The 13,810-nt window shown below is 57.5% G+C and overlaps 1 protein-coding gene across 1 annotated transcript in view; it reads left to right on the forward strand.

Moving 5' to 3' along the window:
* The window catches only part of CAMSAP1 (calmodulin regulated spectrin associated protein 1), a gene marked incomplete at its 5' end in the record, with an annotated part of 55,688 nt that overhangs the window by 26,280 nt on the left and 15,598 nt on the right, over positions 1-13,810 (forward strand). Inside the window, 4 exons of the mRNA XM_080820583.1 lie at positions 1,596-1,676; positions 5,315-5,456; positions 12,811-12,950; positions 13,040-13,136. Coding sequence (XP_080676709.1) covers positions 1,596-1,676; positions 5,315-5,456; positions 12,811-12,950; positions 13,040-13,136 — 460 coding nt within the window. The remainder of the gene's footprint in view (positions 1-1,595; positions 1,677-5,314; positions 5,457-12,810; positions 12,951-13,039; positions 13,137-13,810) is intronic.

Here is a 13,810-nt window from a genome sequence, read left to right on the forward strand (position 1 = left end):
GTCCGCTTTCTTCCCTGGGAGTTAGTTTTAGCTCTTTCAGGTTTTGATAGAAATAGACCCGTGTATGTGCTCATTTTGTGGCTGGCTTCTTCCGCAGAATGAAATGGTTCTGAAATCGATCCGTGCTAGTGTGTCTGCAGCGGTTTTTCTTTTCGAACTCAGGAGGGTTCCGTTGTATGAGCAGAGTGTGGCTTCCCGGTCCCCTGCTGATGGGCACCGCGCTTTTTCCCAGGATCGGTCTCTTGTGACTGATGCTGCCAGGGACACCGCGCACAAGTCCACACGCGGGTGTGTTTTCGTTTTGTTGAGTAGCGTATGGAGGAGTAGGGTTGCCGGGTCAGTGATACGGACGTATGACCGACCATTGGAAGAGACTGCCGGAGTGTCTTCGCAAGTGACGAATCTCCCACTAATGTCGGAGCCCCGGTGGCCCCGACCGTTGCCAGCACTTGGCCTCGTCGGTCTGTCCGGGTGCCCTTGGAGCAGACGTGTGCAGCCGGCTTCCCACGGCTTTCCTCCGCTCCTTCCCGAGGACTGGAGACGCTTGTAGGTAGTCCGTGGTTAGCTGCGTGTTCAAGTATGCTGCCCGACTTCGGGTTTTGTATTTAATTCTGTGTCAGTTTGGGTGACTTGTGACTTGCAAGGAATCTCAGTTTTACTTAAATGATTGAATTAAATTATTACCCCTTCAATGTGTGCATGTCTGTAGTGACGTCTCCTCTTGTTGCCGACAGTTGAGTTTCTTTCCTCAGTTTGGTCTGATTTGTCATCTTCTGTGATCTTCTAAAAACATGCTTTAGATTTTTACTGATTTATTTGCTATTTAACTTCTCTTCCTTTTTTTTTTTTTTTTAAAGATTTTATTTATTTATTTGTCAGAGAGAGTGAGCACAGGCAGACAGAGAGGCAGGCAGAGGCAGAGGGAGAAGCAGGCTCTCTGCCAAGCAAGGAGCCCGATGTGGGACTCGATCCCAGGACCCTGGGATCATGAGCTCAGCTGAACCTGGGAGTCGGACACTCAGCCGACTGAGCCACCCAGGCGCCCCCTGCGCAGTATTTTATGACTGCAGTTTTGATTTTATCTTTGGGTTAGTCATTCAAGAGAGAATACTTTAATTTCTGATAATTTGTATTAGTTGTTTAAGGGGTGTACAGTTAAATCTTACGGTTAAAGTTGATTTAGTGTCACGTGTGACCAGGCAGGGAGCACGTGGGTCACCCGCTGGGCTCTGCCACGGGCCGTCCCAGCCACACGGTCTCACAAGTGGCGTTTGCTGGTGGTGACAGTTTGCGCTGTCTGTGTGCCCCGGGCGTTCACCGAGGTGGCCCGTTGACCCTGTCGTGAGGCGACGAGCATCGCACGGGTGGGCAGGGGCTTGGAATGTTTCGGGGAGCAGCGGGCCAGCTTTGGTCTCCCTGTGGAGCGGCCGTGCCGTGGGGTCCGAGTACTCCTGCATCCGCGCAGTGGGCCTCAGGGATACCTGCGCCCGCGGGAACGTCGACAAGCGGGGTGGGGGTGCAGCTGGGGGGTGCAGAGGTTCGGGTGTGCAGATACCAAGCCATCGCCCTTTTAATGCGTTTTTCTTCTGCTTCAGGTAAACCTTAAAATGAGGGAGATAACAGAAAAAGAAGTGAAGTTAAAACAGCAGTTGTTGGAAAGCCCAGCTCACCAAAAGGTAAAGGGTAAATTCATCTCCTCCAGAACGCACCCAGCTAGTGTTCTCCGGGTTTCAAGAATCGTGTCAGTGCTCACAACTTGCCTACTCTTTATTTGCACGCCCTCGCCCCACCCCTGCCGAGGAGCGAGGCCTGGAGGTCTCCCGGTGGACCAGCTCCGTGCCTCGGTGGTGGGCGTGGCAGCGCACTCCGGTTTTCTCCTTTCGGGGGGTGGGAGGGTGGGGGGGGGTCATGTAGGTCACGTGGGAGGGAGAGGGAGATGTTGGGAGGGACTGGAAACTCAAGAATGGGGACGTATAGCGCTACCTGGGAATTAGCCTCTAGATGCCACTAGTTGAGGAGAAAATTGCCTGCTGTCAGAGGTGCCCTCTAGAATCCCTTCCGTGGCCCACGAGGTCGAGCGTGGCCGGTGGTGTGTCTAGAGCCTGGAGCCCAGGCAGATAATGTTACGTGTCTCACGAGATGACACGGATGCTGCGTTATCCATTCTGCTCATTTCTGTCCTTTCCTTCCCCTGCGATAGTATTTTTTTGCTAAGCAGGCATGTGACTGAACCCACATCCCTTACACGCATGTACCATGTGGCCCGGTCCTGTCTGTGGTCTCGGCATCCCTTCGCCTCCTCCACGCGCTCCTGGACTCCAGGGATGCCGTGGGCCCCACGCTCTGGGCCACACTTTCCAAGCCTCATTGGTCTTCAGATGGACACAGACGATGCCCCGAGCGCCTCTCCGAGTGGCAGTTGGCGTCTGTCGGTGGTGGTGCCTGGCCCGCGCCAAGTTTCTGGGGTGTCCTTTGCTCCCGCAGAGGCTAGTGTTGGTGGAGGTGCCTGTGACTTTCCACCTCAGTCGTGGTGAGCGAGGGCGTCCAGGTCACGTGCACCGGACAGCCCTCACTTCTCAGAGGACGTCCCGGCTCTGTGAATGTTGTGTGACAGTGTGTCTGAGGCAGTCCCGCCAGGGCCTGTCTGCTGACACTCTCTCCTGCTTCCTCCCCTGCTTCCCGAGCAGTCCCCCTCCAAGTGGTACTGGAAGTTAGTGCCCGTAAGTGAACGCCGTGCGCCCAGCCGCACCAGACAGCCATCGTGTCGCGGTCACTTGCTTCCATTAAACAGCTGCTCACACTCGAACCCGGTCCTTTGGTTGAAAGGTCCTCCCTGGGATGGGTACTGCTTTTCTCCAGTGCGAGCCGCAGCCCGGTTCTGGGCTCAGTAGGCTTTTTGTAGACCACACCCAGCTTGGTTTTGCCCAATTTCTTAGGTAGTTTTATAGGCAGAGTCTGGCATTTCTTTTTACGGACACTTAGTTTGCTTCTTTATGTGATGAACATAAACATAGACGAGCGGATCCGTCTCTAGTCTAACAGATTCAGGAAGGAACAGTAGAATTTCCACGTTACTCTTGACATTTTGTCAAGATGTTACGTTCCCTGACGGTGAGATTTAATGTGACATCTAGTGAGTGTGACCCGGGTCATGGGATGGCTGCAGGAGGCGTGCCTCGTGGAAGGCCGCTCGCCCGGCAGAGGGGGACGTCCCTCTCCAGAGACGTCTCGTGGGGTGTGCGGAGCACCCCTGCTCCCTTCCCACCCCCCACTCTGGGGTGGGGAACGGGACGGCCAGGCAAGGGTCTGAATTAGGTCAGCAGGTTCGGGATTTCTGGAATCCAGTTTAACAATAAATGTGTATTTTCCCATAAGAAGATGGTTAAAAAGTGGGGATTTGGGTCTACAGTTTTAGCTGTGCTCCCCTTGGTGATGTGTTCTAGAAGCAGAACCCGTTTGTTACCCCATTCCTGTGGGAAAACACGGGGCCCTTCCAGTGGTGCGTTTTAGGCTGGAGTTGTGGCGCACGGAGCTTTCCGCAGACTCTCAGTTGCTCGTGCCTTCAGTTTACTTGTTCAGACCAGCCAGTCCTTAGTGTTTTATCGTGAGGGAGACACCATGGCCGTAAGCTGGCCAGTGGGTGTGTGTGCTGGATTCTGCTTTGTGGCCAACTTTGGGGAGGATTTTGCTTTTCTTTTGAGATGCATTTGTAACCAAGACGAGGACAAGCTTGTTAAGAGTGTTTATGTGTCTCTGCACTTCTTGAGCCCTGATGGCCAAGGGCCTAAGTGTTAAGTTACGTTACTTAGTGAGGATGTCGTCGGGAATTGAGCCGTCCTGTAGGAAGGCGAGTCTCAGCGGACAGTGTCGTAGAGTCTGAAAGACGCAGTCAGGAGCAGTGCCCCTTCAGGCCCCACGTAGAGGCTGGTAGCCGGGGCCGCGCCTCCAGCGCCTGGTGGACGGGCTCGTGGGGCCGAGCCTGGGGCGCGGCGGGCAGGTCTGGCAGGCTCAGCCACTCCGTGCTGACGCTGTGCGGCCTGGACATTTTAGAGACCTGCCTTGAAGGTAACGAGACAAGCTCTCTGGACCCCGAAGTTGAGTCATTTTCCCCGATCTTAAGCCCATGCCATCCATCTTCTGCGAGATGCCATTTGCTTTGCTGCATGCCGTGGTCCGTCTGTCACCGTGTGTGCTGTGTCGTGTGTGTGGAAGCCTGGCCCGGTGCATGCGCTCTGCTCTGAACCCGGCCCGCGGGCTGTCCCTGTGGCCGCCCGCCGTCCCCGCTGTCGTGGGCCTTGAGAAACAAGTTAAAGTCTCCGTCAGCACGCATCAGGGGCATGGAGGAAACCCGTTCCTGCTTGGACAGAGTGCTGGACGCGTGGCCCGTCGCGGCCATGTCGACTCTTCTGCTCGGGGTGATACTCAGACAACTTTAAATTCTTGATTGCTCGGAGATGGTTTTCCTTCGGGTGGAATCCTGCATGAGTCTCAGAAATCCGCAGTCATCAGGACGGACGGCTGGTTTTCTTTCCTGTTTGCCTCGTGTGTTTTCTTCCCCTGGAGTGAGGCAGCTGTGCTGTGAGGGTTGATGCAGAAGAAACAGAGAGCGCGCACGGCGGGACCCCGGGGACGGGCGCCTGCGTGGACTCGCCTCCCCTGGGCGGCGTGTGTGTCTGCACACCCGTCCCTGGACGTCCCGCGGTGGGGGCCGTGCCAGCAGGCCGGGGGCGGCTCGGGACCCGGGGCACAACCCCCCTCCGAAGGCCGGGCTTCGCTTGTTGCAGGGCACGTGTGCCCATCCGGTCTCCTGACGCCCTGTTGCGTTTACGAGAAGTCTATGGAATTTTCTTTAACGTGGTTTGGGGAGTTTCTCAAATCGTACGTTAGTGTTGTTTCGCCCCTTTCTTAACGGCTGAGGTTAAGGCTGTTCCCGCCGAGCCGGGAGCAGTGAGGCGGGTCTTCCGAGCCTCAGCGTCTCACCATTTAACTTGTTTCTCATCGTGCCGAGCGGGTGGCTTTCGGGAGTGTGGCCGCGCACCCTGCCTCCTCTCCCGCGCGCCCTCAGAGTGGGACAGCCCGGCGGCGTCCGCGGCTCGCTGCTGTCCCCCAGGGTGGCCGTGGCTCTCAGCTCCCCGGGTCTTAGCATGTGTGTTCAAGGCAGAGCACGTCATCCGGACATTCGAGCTTTTCCCGCGCGATTGCCATTGTTCCCACGTCATCCAGCGGGCGTCGTGTCTGCTGTCCACGTGACGGCCTGCAGCGTGCCGGTGGGGGTCGCGGCACGCGTGCACTGTTCTCCTTCTGTCGACTGCAGGTGCGCTATCGCCGAGAGCACCTGTCCGCCAGGCAGCCGCCCTACTTCCCGTTGTTGGAGGACCTGATGCGGGATGGCAGTGACGGGGCCGCGCTCTTGGCTGTGGTCCACTACTACTGCCCAGAGCAGATGAAGCTGGACGGTGAGTGCCGCACGCCCCCGGGAGCGGACCCGAGCCCTGCGGGAGCATCACGTGCGTGTGGGGCCAGATGCGTAAAGGGCCGGGGCGTAGCACGCAGAGTCCTTGACCCCAGCCGGGATGTCCACGGGTAGATGGAGGCAGACCGGGGTGATGTGCTTGTGCTTGACCTGCGTTTTTATCTCACGGAGAAATGGGATTTTGGAAGTATTTGGGTGAAGTCTTAAACACATGTGACTTCTCTTACACTTCAGCGTAGTTAGGGTTTTGTCTGTCTTGCTATAGTCCGTTTGAAACATCTAGAACTGGGGGCCTGGTAGCTCCGTCTCAGCTCAGGCCGTGATCTCAGGGTGGTGAGCTCAAGCCCGGGGGGGGTTCCACGCCCTACCCAGTAAAACTGAAATCACCTAGAGCCCAGTTGGGGGACGGCAAGTGTGGGGTGTGTTTCTGAGTGGCTCCCGCATGCGTCGTGCTGGTGACAGGTCAGCGTGTCTCTTAGGCACGCGTAGCCCGGTGGGTAGGGAGGAGACGCAGACGGCTCCGTGGACTGCAGGGCAGCGGAAGTCTGTAGGGGCCGTGGGGACAGGAATTCGGGTTTAGGTTTTGCTAAGCATCCTTCCTTCTTTCTGAGGGAGGGAGGCGCAGGCCAGGAGCGTGTCCGGACGACTCCCTTACCCGTGAAGTATTTGTGTTAGACGCAGACCCCAGGGGTGGAGCGGAAGCTGATCCTGCCTCAAGCACGGGGGAGCCGGTGTCGTAGCGTTTATAGCTAAAGCAGTAGCTGAGCGTGAAAGAAAGGGCCAGTCTTGGGTTCCAGAGAGGGTCTCTGTCTTGGAGTGGAAATCGTGACCGGCACCCGTTCGCCCCCGGGCCCATCAGGCCTCTCACGCTCGTCTGGCCTCGGGGCTGTGTTTTTGGGAGCATTGTGATCGGACCAAGGAAAAGACTAGGAAAGGCCCGCGCACTGGCCTTGGAAAGATTCAGGAGACTTGTCGGAAGCCCGACAAGGGTTGGGGTGATCTTTCTTGAGGGAGCAGACCTTCAGGGTGCATCATGGGTGTGACCGGGTGGACGTGTGTGTTGCCCACGTGGTGCGGGGGAGTTTCTTCCTGAACTGAGTCTAGCACTAGTGGGAGTCTGGGGCCATGGCAGAAGGGAGAGGGAAGGAGGTCTGCCCCCTGGAGGGGGCACCTCCAGGAGCCAGGGCTCCCCACCGCTGAAGACAGGCTCCGTGGGAAAGCAGGGCCGTGGGGGGAACGGCACATACAACGTCAGGTTTGACTCCCAGGCGGGGGTGGAAAGGAGTGTTGGAACGAGAAACAGAATGTTCAGAATGACGAAGGACGTTAAAAAAGAGGTGGGAACCCTAAGAGGGGGGACGGGATTGTTCAGCGTGTGCTGGAACTTTCCCGTGCCCTTAGCACCTCGATTGGGGTTTCCATGCCTGTCGCCCTCCGCCTTCCGGCTGTTTCTCAGGTGTGCCTTCCGGCTCAGCAGCGCAGACAGCGCCTGCTTCAGGTGCATCTGGCCTGCCCCCCGACCCGTGCGTCGCGGTCGCAAGACAACGAGTTTCTGGCAGGAGGGAGTCCCCAGGACAGAGGAGGTGGAGCCACGGGAAGACGTGGCCGCGTCCAGCCTCGTCGCGTCCGACAGCAGCACATCAGCATGGGTTTTAAAAGTGACCGAAGTCCAGGAGGCGCGAATGGAGTCACACCCCTAAGTTCAGTCACGGAAACTGAGGAGGCGCGGGGATGAGTGGAGGAAGGCCGGGAAGATCCGGCACCGGGGACCTGGCTGGGTCCAGCGCGCGATTGCCGTGGGGTCTGCGCTTTTAATATAAGTAATCCCGGAGGTGTCTGTGGACGGTGGACTTGATTGAGGCCTCAAGAGAAACCTCGGCAGATTGCAGAGAACGGATGCTCCTCCCACGATGCAGTAAAATGAGAAATTGTTCTCCAAAGCTCTAAACTTTTTAATGTTTAGAAAGCAAAGAAGATACGTGGCCGTCCTAGTGGGGGGTCTCCAGTGTGAGCTCCCCAAGGGCAGAGTTCCTGTCTGTCCTGTCCAGGGGTGCATCCCGCCCGTCTCACCCGCGCCGAGGACAGGTCGGTGCTCGGTGGACCCGCGCCGCCCAGTGAACGGACGACACGCACAGAGCTTGTGCTGGGCAGCCACGGGTGGCGGGAAAGGGTAGACCTGTGGCCGCAGGGCACATTCTGGAAAATGAGGAACTTTAAAAATTAATGAACTAGGTTGATCGAGCACATTAGAAAAGAAGCCCGAAGAAAGCTGAAGGAAGGAGGACGGGGAGCGGCTTTCTCTCCCCTTCCGTCGCCGGCAACCCCGACACCAGGGGGCTGTGGTGCGGACTCCGTCACAGAGGACACCGGGCCGCGTCCGGACTCTGAGCGGCAAGTGCCTGGTTACTGTGCGGCGAGGAGCTGCGGCGCTCAAGCCGGGGAAGGGGACCAGCTCTGTCCCGAGAACCCCAGAGAGGCAGCAGGACAGACGCGCTCAGGGAGGGACACAGTGGGGACTTGGCAGGGGTGCCTGCCGCGAGGGCGCGGTCCCTCCTCCTCCTTCAGCAGATGGGCCACACAGCTGTGTGCCCCACAGCTCTTGTGTCGCGTGTCTCACGCACTGGTGGGCAGGTGCGGCGGCCGGGCGCCCTGAGAACCGGCCCTGGTGGGAGCGTCCGCGATCCGGAGGGCGAGGTGCTGCTTCTTGCCGTTCGCTTGCCCAGGTGGCTGCCTGCCTCCCGCGGCGCCTCGGGTGGGTCCGCCGCGCTCCCAGTGCGGAAGGCCTCGGGGCTGAATGGGGGGGGGCGGCGTGCACATGGGGGGTGGGGTGGGGTGGTATTATGCAGCCACAAAAGAGAATGAAATCTGGCCTTTTGCGACCACATGCGTGGACCTAAAGGGCATCAAGCTCGGCAAAGTAAGACGGGGACAGTGTATGACTTCACGTACGCGTGGGTGTGCAAAAACAAAAACGAACACATCAGCGCTGGGTGGGTGGGTGGTTGCCAGGGCGGGGCCGGGGAGGGAGAGTGCGGACCTCAGTCACAGAAGCAGCCCCTGGGCGACAAGGACAGCACAGGGGTCCAGTCGGCAGTGTGGGCGCGGCCTCGTGCGGGGACAGATGGTGACCTCACATGTCGTGGGGAGCGTCTCACGACATATGTAGCTGCCGGCTCGCTCTTCTCTACGCCTGAAGCTAGTGTGATGTCAGCTGCGCATCAGACAGTTGTGCCGGGGCGCCCCGGGGCTCAGCGGGTGAAGCGTCTGCCTTTGGCTCCAGGTCAGGATCCCGGGGTCCTGGGATGCAGGCCCGTGTCGGGCTCCCTGCTCCGCGGGAGCCTGCTTCTCCCTCTGTGCGCCCCCCGCCCCACTCACGTGCATGCTCTCTCTCTGTCTCTAGGAAAAAGAAATAAATATTAAAAGAAACTTGTACTAATTTCTGTCTAATCTTGCTTCCTGTCATCATATCAAGTGGAATAAAGTAATGTGCTTGAAGACTAATTTTTACCAGCATTTCTTTGTATTAATTTTTTAAGTGACCAAGTGTTTTATATCTCATTTTGTGGTGTAAGGACAATTTTTTTAAAAGATTTTATTTATTTATATGACAGAGATCACAAGCAGGCAGAGAGGCAGGCAGAGAGGGGGGAAGCAGGCTCCCCACTGAGCAGAGAGCCCGACGCGGGGCTCGATCCCAGGACCCTGGGATCATGACCTGAGCCGAAGGCAGAGGCTTTAACCCACTGAGCCACCCAGGTGCCCCTAAGGACAATTTTTATATCATTGAATAAATAAATGATCTTGCAGTGCTAAAAACAGGGGGAAAGGGTTCTTCTCTGCAGAAACTGTCCTTGGGCGGTCCCACGGCTGCTGCCCGCTGGCGGTCCTCCGGGAGAGCGCTGGCCGCCCGCGGCCCCACCGCAGAGCCTTCTTCCTGCGGCCTTACCCTTGACCCAGGGCAGCCGCCGATCCCCCGACATTTGAGGAAGGCACCGACCTGAACTCGAGGCCAGGTCAGCAGAGGCCATGCAGGAGGGCAAGAGAAAACACGGGAGATGAGGGAGGACAGTGGGTCTGTGGCCAGGGACAGGGCGCCGGCGGGGACCGGTGCCAAACACGGGTGTGTGGTGTGACGGCGCAGACGGGCTCTGGAAATAAGACACGGCTGCTGAGATTTCGGAGTTCGCCAAGTGCTGGAGGACAGCTTTGAAGAGCTCTCCCAGCAAGGAGAGTCCAAAAGCAAAGTGGAGGGCGGGAGAGGAGACGTGGAGCAGTGAGAGGCCCCGTCTGGACAGACAGGACCGGAAGGCGGGGGACTTAGCTGGGACGGCTGCAGAATGTACCAGAAACAGGCCGTGAGAAGCCGCTGCCGGCTTGTGCTGGACGCCCTGGGAGCCCGCTGGTTCTGGGCCCGCGCGGACTGCTGTGGACGTGCTGTGCCTACACAGTCTGCCCTCGGGGTCCTGGCCTCGGGGTCCCGCCCTGCCCCTGCCCTGCCTCTGGGAGCCACTGGCTCTGAGTCCTGAACAAAGGAGGACCCGTTGACGGTCCTTGGAAGGAGTTTTAAACTATATTCGCAGATGTGAAGCATCAGTATAAAACCTGTGATTTCCTCGGATCGTTCGTTTGTTGCCGGTCCAGTAAATGAATTGTTACAGAAAGGGACCAAGTAACGTAAAAAGTTTACTTGGAAGCGTGAAGGCAAAGGGGCACAGTGACTGTTCTATTGCATTTTATTTGGATGCACGTAGTGTGTTGGATTTTCTCTCTCTGGACCGTCTGAGAAGGACTTGGGGGACAAAGGCATTCTGTCATCACAGCGAGAGTCAGGAAAGTTTTGTCCGTTGTCGCTGTAGTGTCGCTGTCTGCTGTCACTCCCAGTGCGGGTTCGAGCTCACGCCACTGGTGTGGCCCCTTGGGTTGCTTGGTTCAGGAGGTGTCGCCGGGCTTCTCCAGCCTGAGACCATTAGGATTTGCTTTCTCATTAATTAGTCGCCTGGGGAAGGGGCTCTGAGGCTGAAGCCTGTTTCTCATCCCACTTCGACCTGCTGGTGGTCCTGTCCGTCGGCGGTTTTCTCTCTGACCTTTCCTCTTTGCCTGCGAGCCTGCCCCTGCAGGGGGTGGCGAGCCTTCTTGCCCCTGCCTGTGCGTTGGTCTGTCCCGGGCGCTCGGGTTCTTGCTGGTCCGGCGCTTGTAACCCGCGTGTTTGTTACTCTGTCGTGGGTTATGGCAGGTTTCGGACAAGTCGTTCTGAAGAATGAGAGTGTGGGTACTTGGCTCTACGAAGACCAGGTTTTGTTGAACTTGACATTGGCCAAACCAGGTGGTTTGGGCCCGGGAGAGTCCGGTGGCCCCGAGGAGCTGGACCGGCCGTGTTCTGGGGGCTTGGTACCGGGGAGGCGCCTGGTGCCGTGGACGGGCGGCCACCTGGGGGTAGGCTGTGAGGTCTCAGTCTACCTGAGGTTAGGATGAAAGAGGTGAAAGACCTACACCTGGAGTGCAAAACTTAGAGGATTTGGGGAAGAAAAAACAGGAAAATATTTTTCGGACATCAGCGTTGGGGTGGATTACTGAAGTTACGAAACAACCACAAGCGATAGAAAGGATTATTACGTTTAACCATATTGAAGGTCAGGGCGCTGACCAAGGACACTGTAAACAAAACGAAGTGACGAATGATCATCTGTGAAAAAATGATGGGACCCATGAAAAAGGGTCGTCACACGGTCCTGCCATAACGGCAGTGAGTAGAGAGTCTGTACCAGTGAGTGAGAAGACGAGCAGCCCGCAGAGCAGGCACGGGCTTCGGCAGAGAGGATGTCAAGAATGCCCCCAGTGGTCAGGGAGGTGCCATTTCAGGAGGGGCACCTCAGGCCCATCCAGGTGGCGGGAGCTCCGAGGCCAGCTAATGCCCAGCTGGTGGCGGGGGGCCGAGAGCAGGTGGCCCGGTGTGCGGAGCGTGGCTCCTGTTCCCCCCGCCACCCCGGAGAGCCGCAGGAGCCGCGCGCAGACTTGGTTCTCACGGCGTAGCAGCGGGAGCTGGAGGACGCTGGCCAGCTGTCCACGCGCAGGACTGAAATATCCCGCCCACACAGACGGACTTGAAAACGTAAACCTGAGCATGGGGAAAGACAGGCTGCAAGATGGTAGGCGGCCTGTGTTACCCGGAGCGTCCATCGAGAAAGCCGGTCATGGTGCAGTGCGCATGGACACCTGTGCGGGCGCAGGTTCCGCAGCCAGAGAGAGCCGCGGCCTCGGGCGTGCGGTCGGGGTGGGCTTCAAGACTGTGGGATTCGGGCACCGGAAGAGAAGACCGGAATCAGATAAGGTGTGCTGTGATCGCTTCTCCCGTCTGCGTGCGGGTGCTCCGGGATCCGGTCCCTGCGTTGGTCAGCTTCGTAATCCGCACTTAGGATAAGGGCGCGCTTCTCTCTGCTGGCGTGCACGGTTACTGGGTTTCTCTGGAGGCGTGGCGGCGGGCCGGGGCGAGGGCGGCACGCCGCAGATCTCGGCTGTCCTGCTTCCAAACTCTTGGCAGTGGCTTCTTGAAAAGAGTTATTTTCAAATAAGTTCTGCTTCTGGCATTCTTGTGTATGTGAGCTTGCTGGCAGAGCTCCCGTAGTGCTCGGCACAGCTCCTTCCACGCTCGCTGGAGAGCAGCCGTCTTCCACCCCCGCCGCCCCCACCACTCAGACTCCTGGGGCGGGAGGCCCATGGATGAGTTGACCGTTGGAAAGGTCTGACATCCTGCAAAGCGGTGTACGTGGGAAATTGTCTCACCCCAGACACCAGCGGCCAGCAGTCCCCAGCCGCTTTGCTGGAGGGAGACTGCTGCTACGTGTGGTCTCCTGATTTTGTGCGTGTGTGATTAGAATTATTCGGTGTTACTCCTTGGAAAGCCTGACATTTCCTGTTCTGTACCCCCGGCCCCACCCCCTAGTGGAGATCACATCTCGCAGAGGGTTTGCGGTTGGCGAAGGAGACGCAGTGGAACATTAGCCAGCTTTGTGCGGCAAGGCCCTTGGAGAAACCAAAGGGTACTGCCGCTGTCCGTTTCGGAGCCCGTCTTAAATCCCAGACGGTTTCTGTTATGCATTTTAGGTGTTAACAGTTAAATTCAGGTCCTGGGGATTCTCGGATCTCTTTCTTGAGTGTTTGCTTACTGTACTTAGTGTCACTCGTTACATTTCCTGTGATGTTTAATCCGCGATGCTGCCCTTCCACAGCCGCACTCCCTCCGTTTAGCATGTGTTCAGGGCAGAATTAGACGTACGCGCGTATGCGCGCTTTGGGAGCAGAGTATCCCCAGGATCAGCTGCTCCTGTCTTGTCCGGCAGACATATGCCTGAAGGAGGTCACGTCCATGGCCGACAGCCTGTACAACATCCGGCTTCTGAGAGAGTTCGCCAACGAGTACCTCAACAGATGCTTCTATCTCACGCTGGAGGACATGCTGTATGCTCCCCTCGTGCTGAAGGTGACCGTGAGTTAGTAAAGACGTGGTTTTTAAACCCATTTATGAATAAGCTGCTTACCGCGTGCCTGGTTTTGCTTCTTTTCTTTTAGCCGAACGTTATGGTTTTCATCGCTGAGCTGTTCTGGTGGTTTGAGAACGTCAAACCGGATTTCGTCCAGCCCAGGGATGTTCAGGAGCTGAAGGATGGTGAGTGGCGAGCCTTCTGGGAACGGATGGTGGTTCTGTCTGAGATGCCAGGTGCAGTGATGGGAAGGCGCCCGTCACGGGGCTCTGCCTTTCCGCACAAGGCGGTGTTTAACTGCTTTCTCCTGGGAACACGGAGCCCTGGGCGGCCGTCTTGCTGCCGTGTGCTGCTGCGCTGTGGCCCACAGCGGTCGCTGCACGAGCTTTTCCGCTCTGGGCCCGTGCTTGTCCGCAACCATCAGAATCCCAGCGTAGTTGGAGAAGCGCTTCTGGGGGCTTCTGGTTAGCCTCCCTGGAGGGGGGTGTACAGCTCCGCTCTCGTCCACGAGGAAGGAGAAACGTCTGTTGACCGTGGGCTAGGATAAATCTGCCATCCCCTGGGAATCAGCCAGGACCCTGGGAACCCACAGAGACGGAAGAGCGTAGTGTGGGAGGGCATCTCCGGCGGGAGAGCACCTCCGTGTCCACGCCACTCCTTGTTAAGGATCTAAAAGGCCACAAAGAAACAATTAGAAATCTGTATTAAAATTAAGATTTTTTTATTGAAAGAAAATAAAGAGTTAAAAAAAAGAAGTCAGAGTGGGGAGAAGGTGTTTATAATATGTACAACAGTTACCTGCTACTGGAGCGTGTCCCTGGTGTCTGACATCCTGGTGCCCAGCGCGTGTCCCTGGCGC

This window comes from Martes martes (genome assembly GCF_963455335.1).
Source record: "Martes martes genome assembly, chromosome: 12".
NCBI classification, from domain to species: Eukaryota; Metazoa; Chordata; class Mammalia; order Carnivora; family Mustelidae; genus Martes; species Martes martes.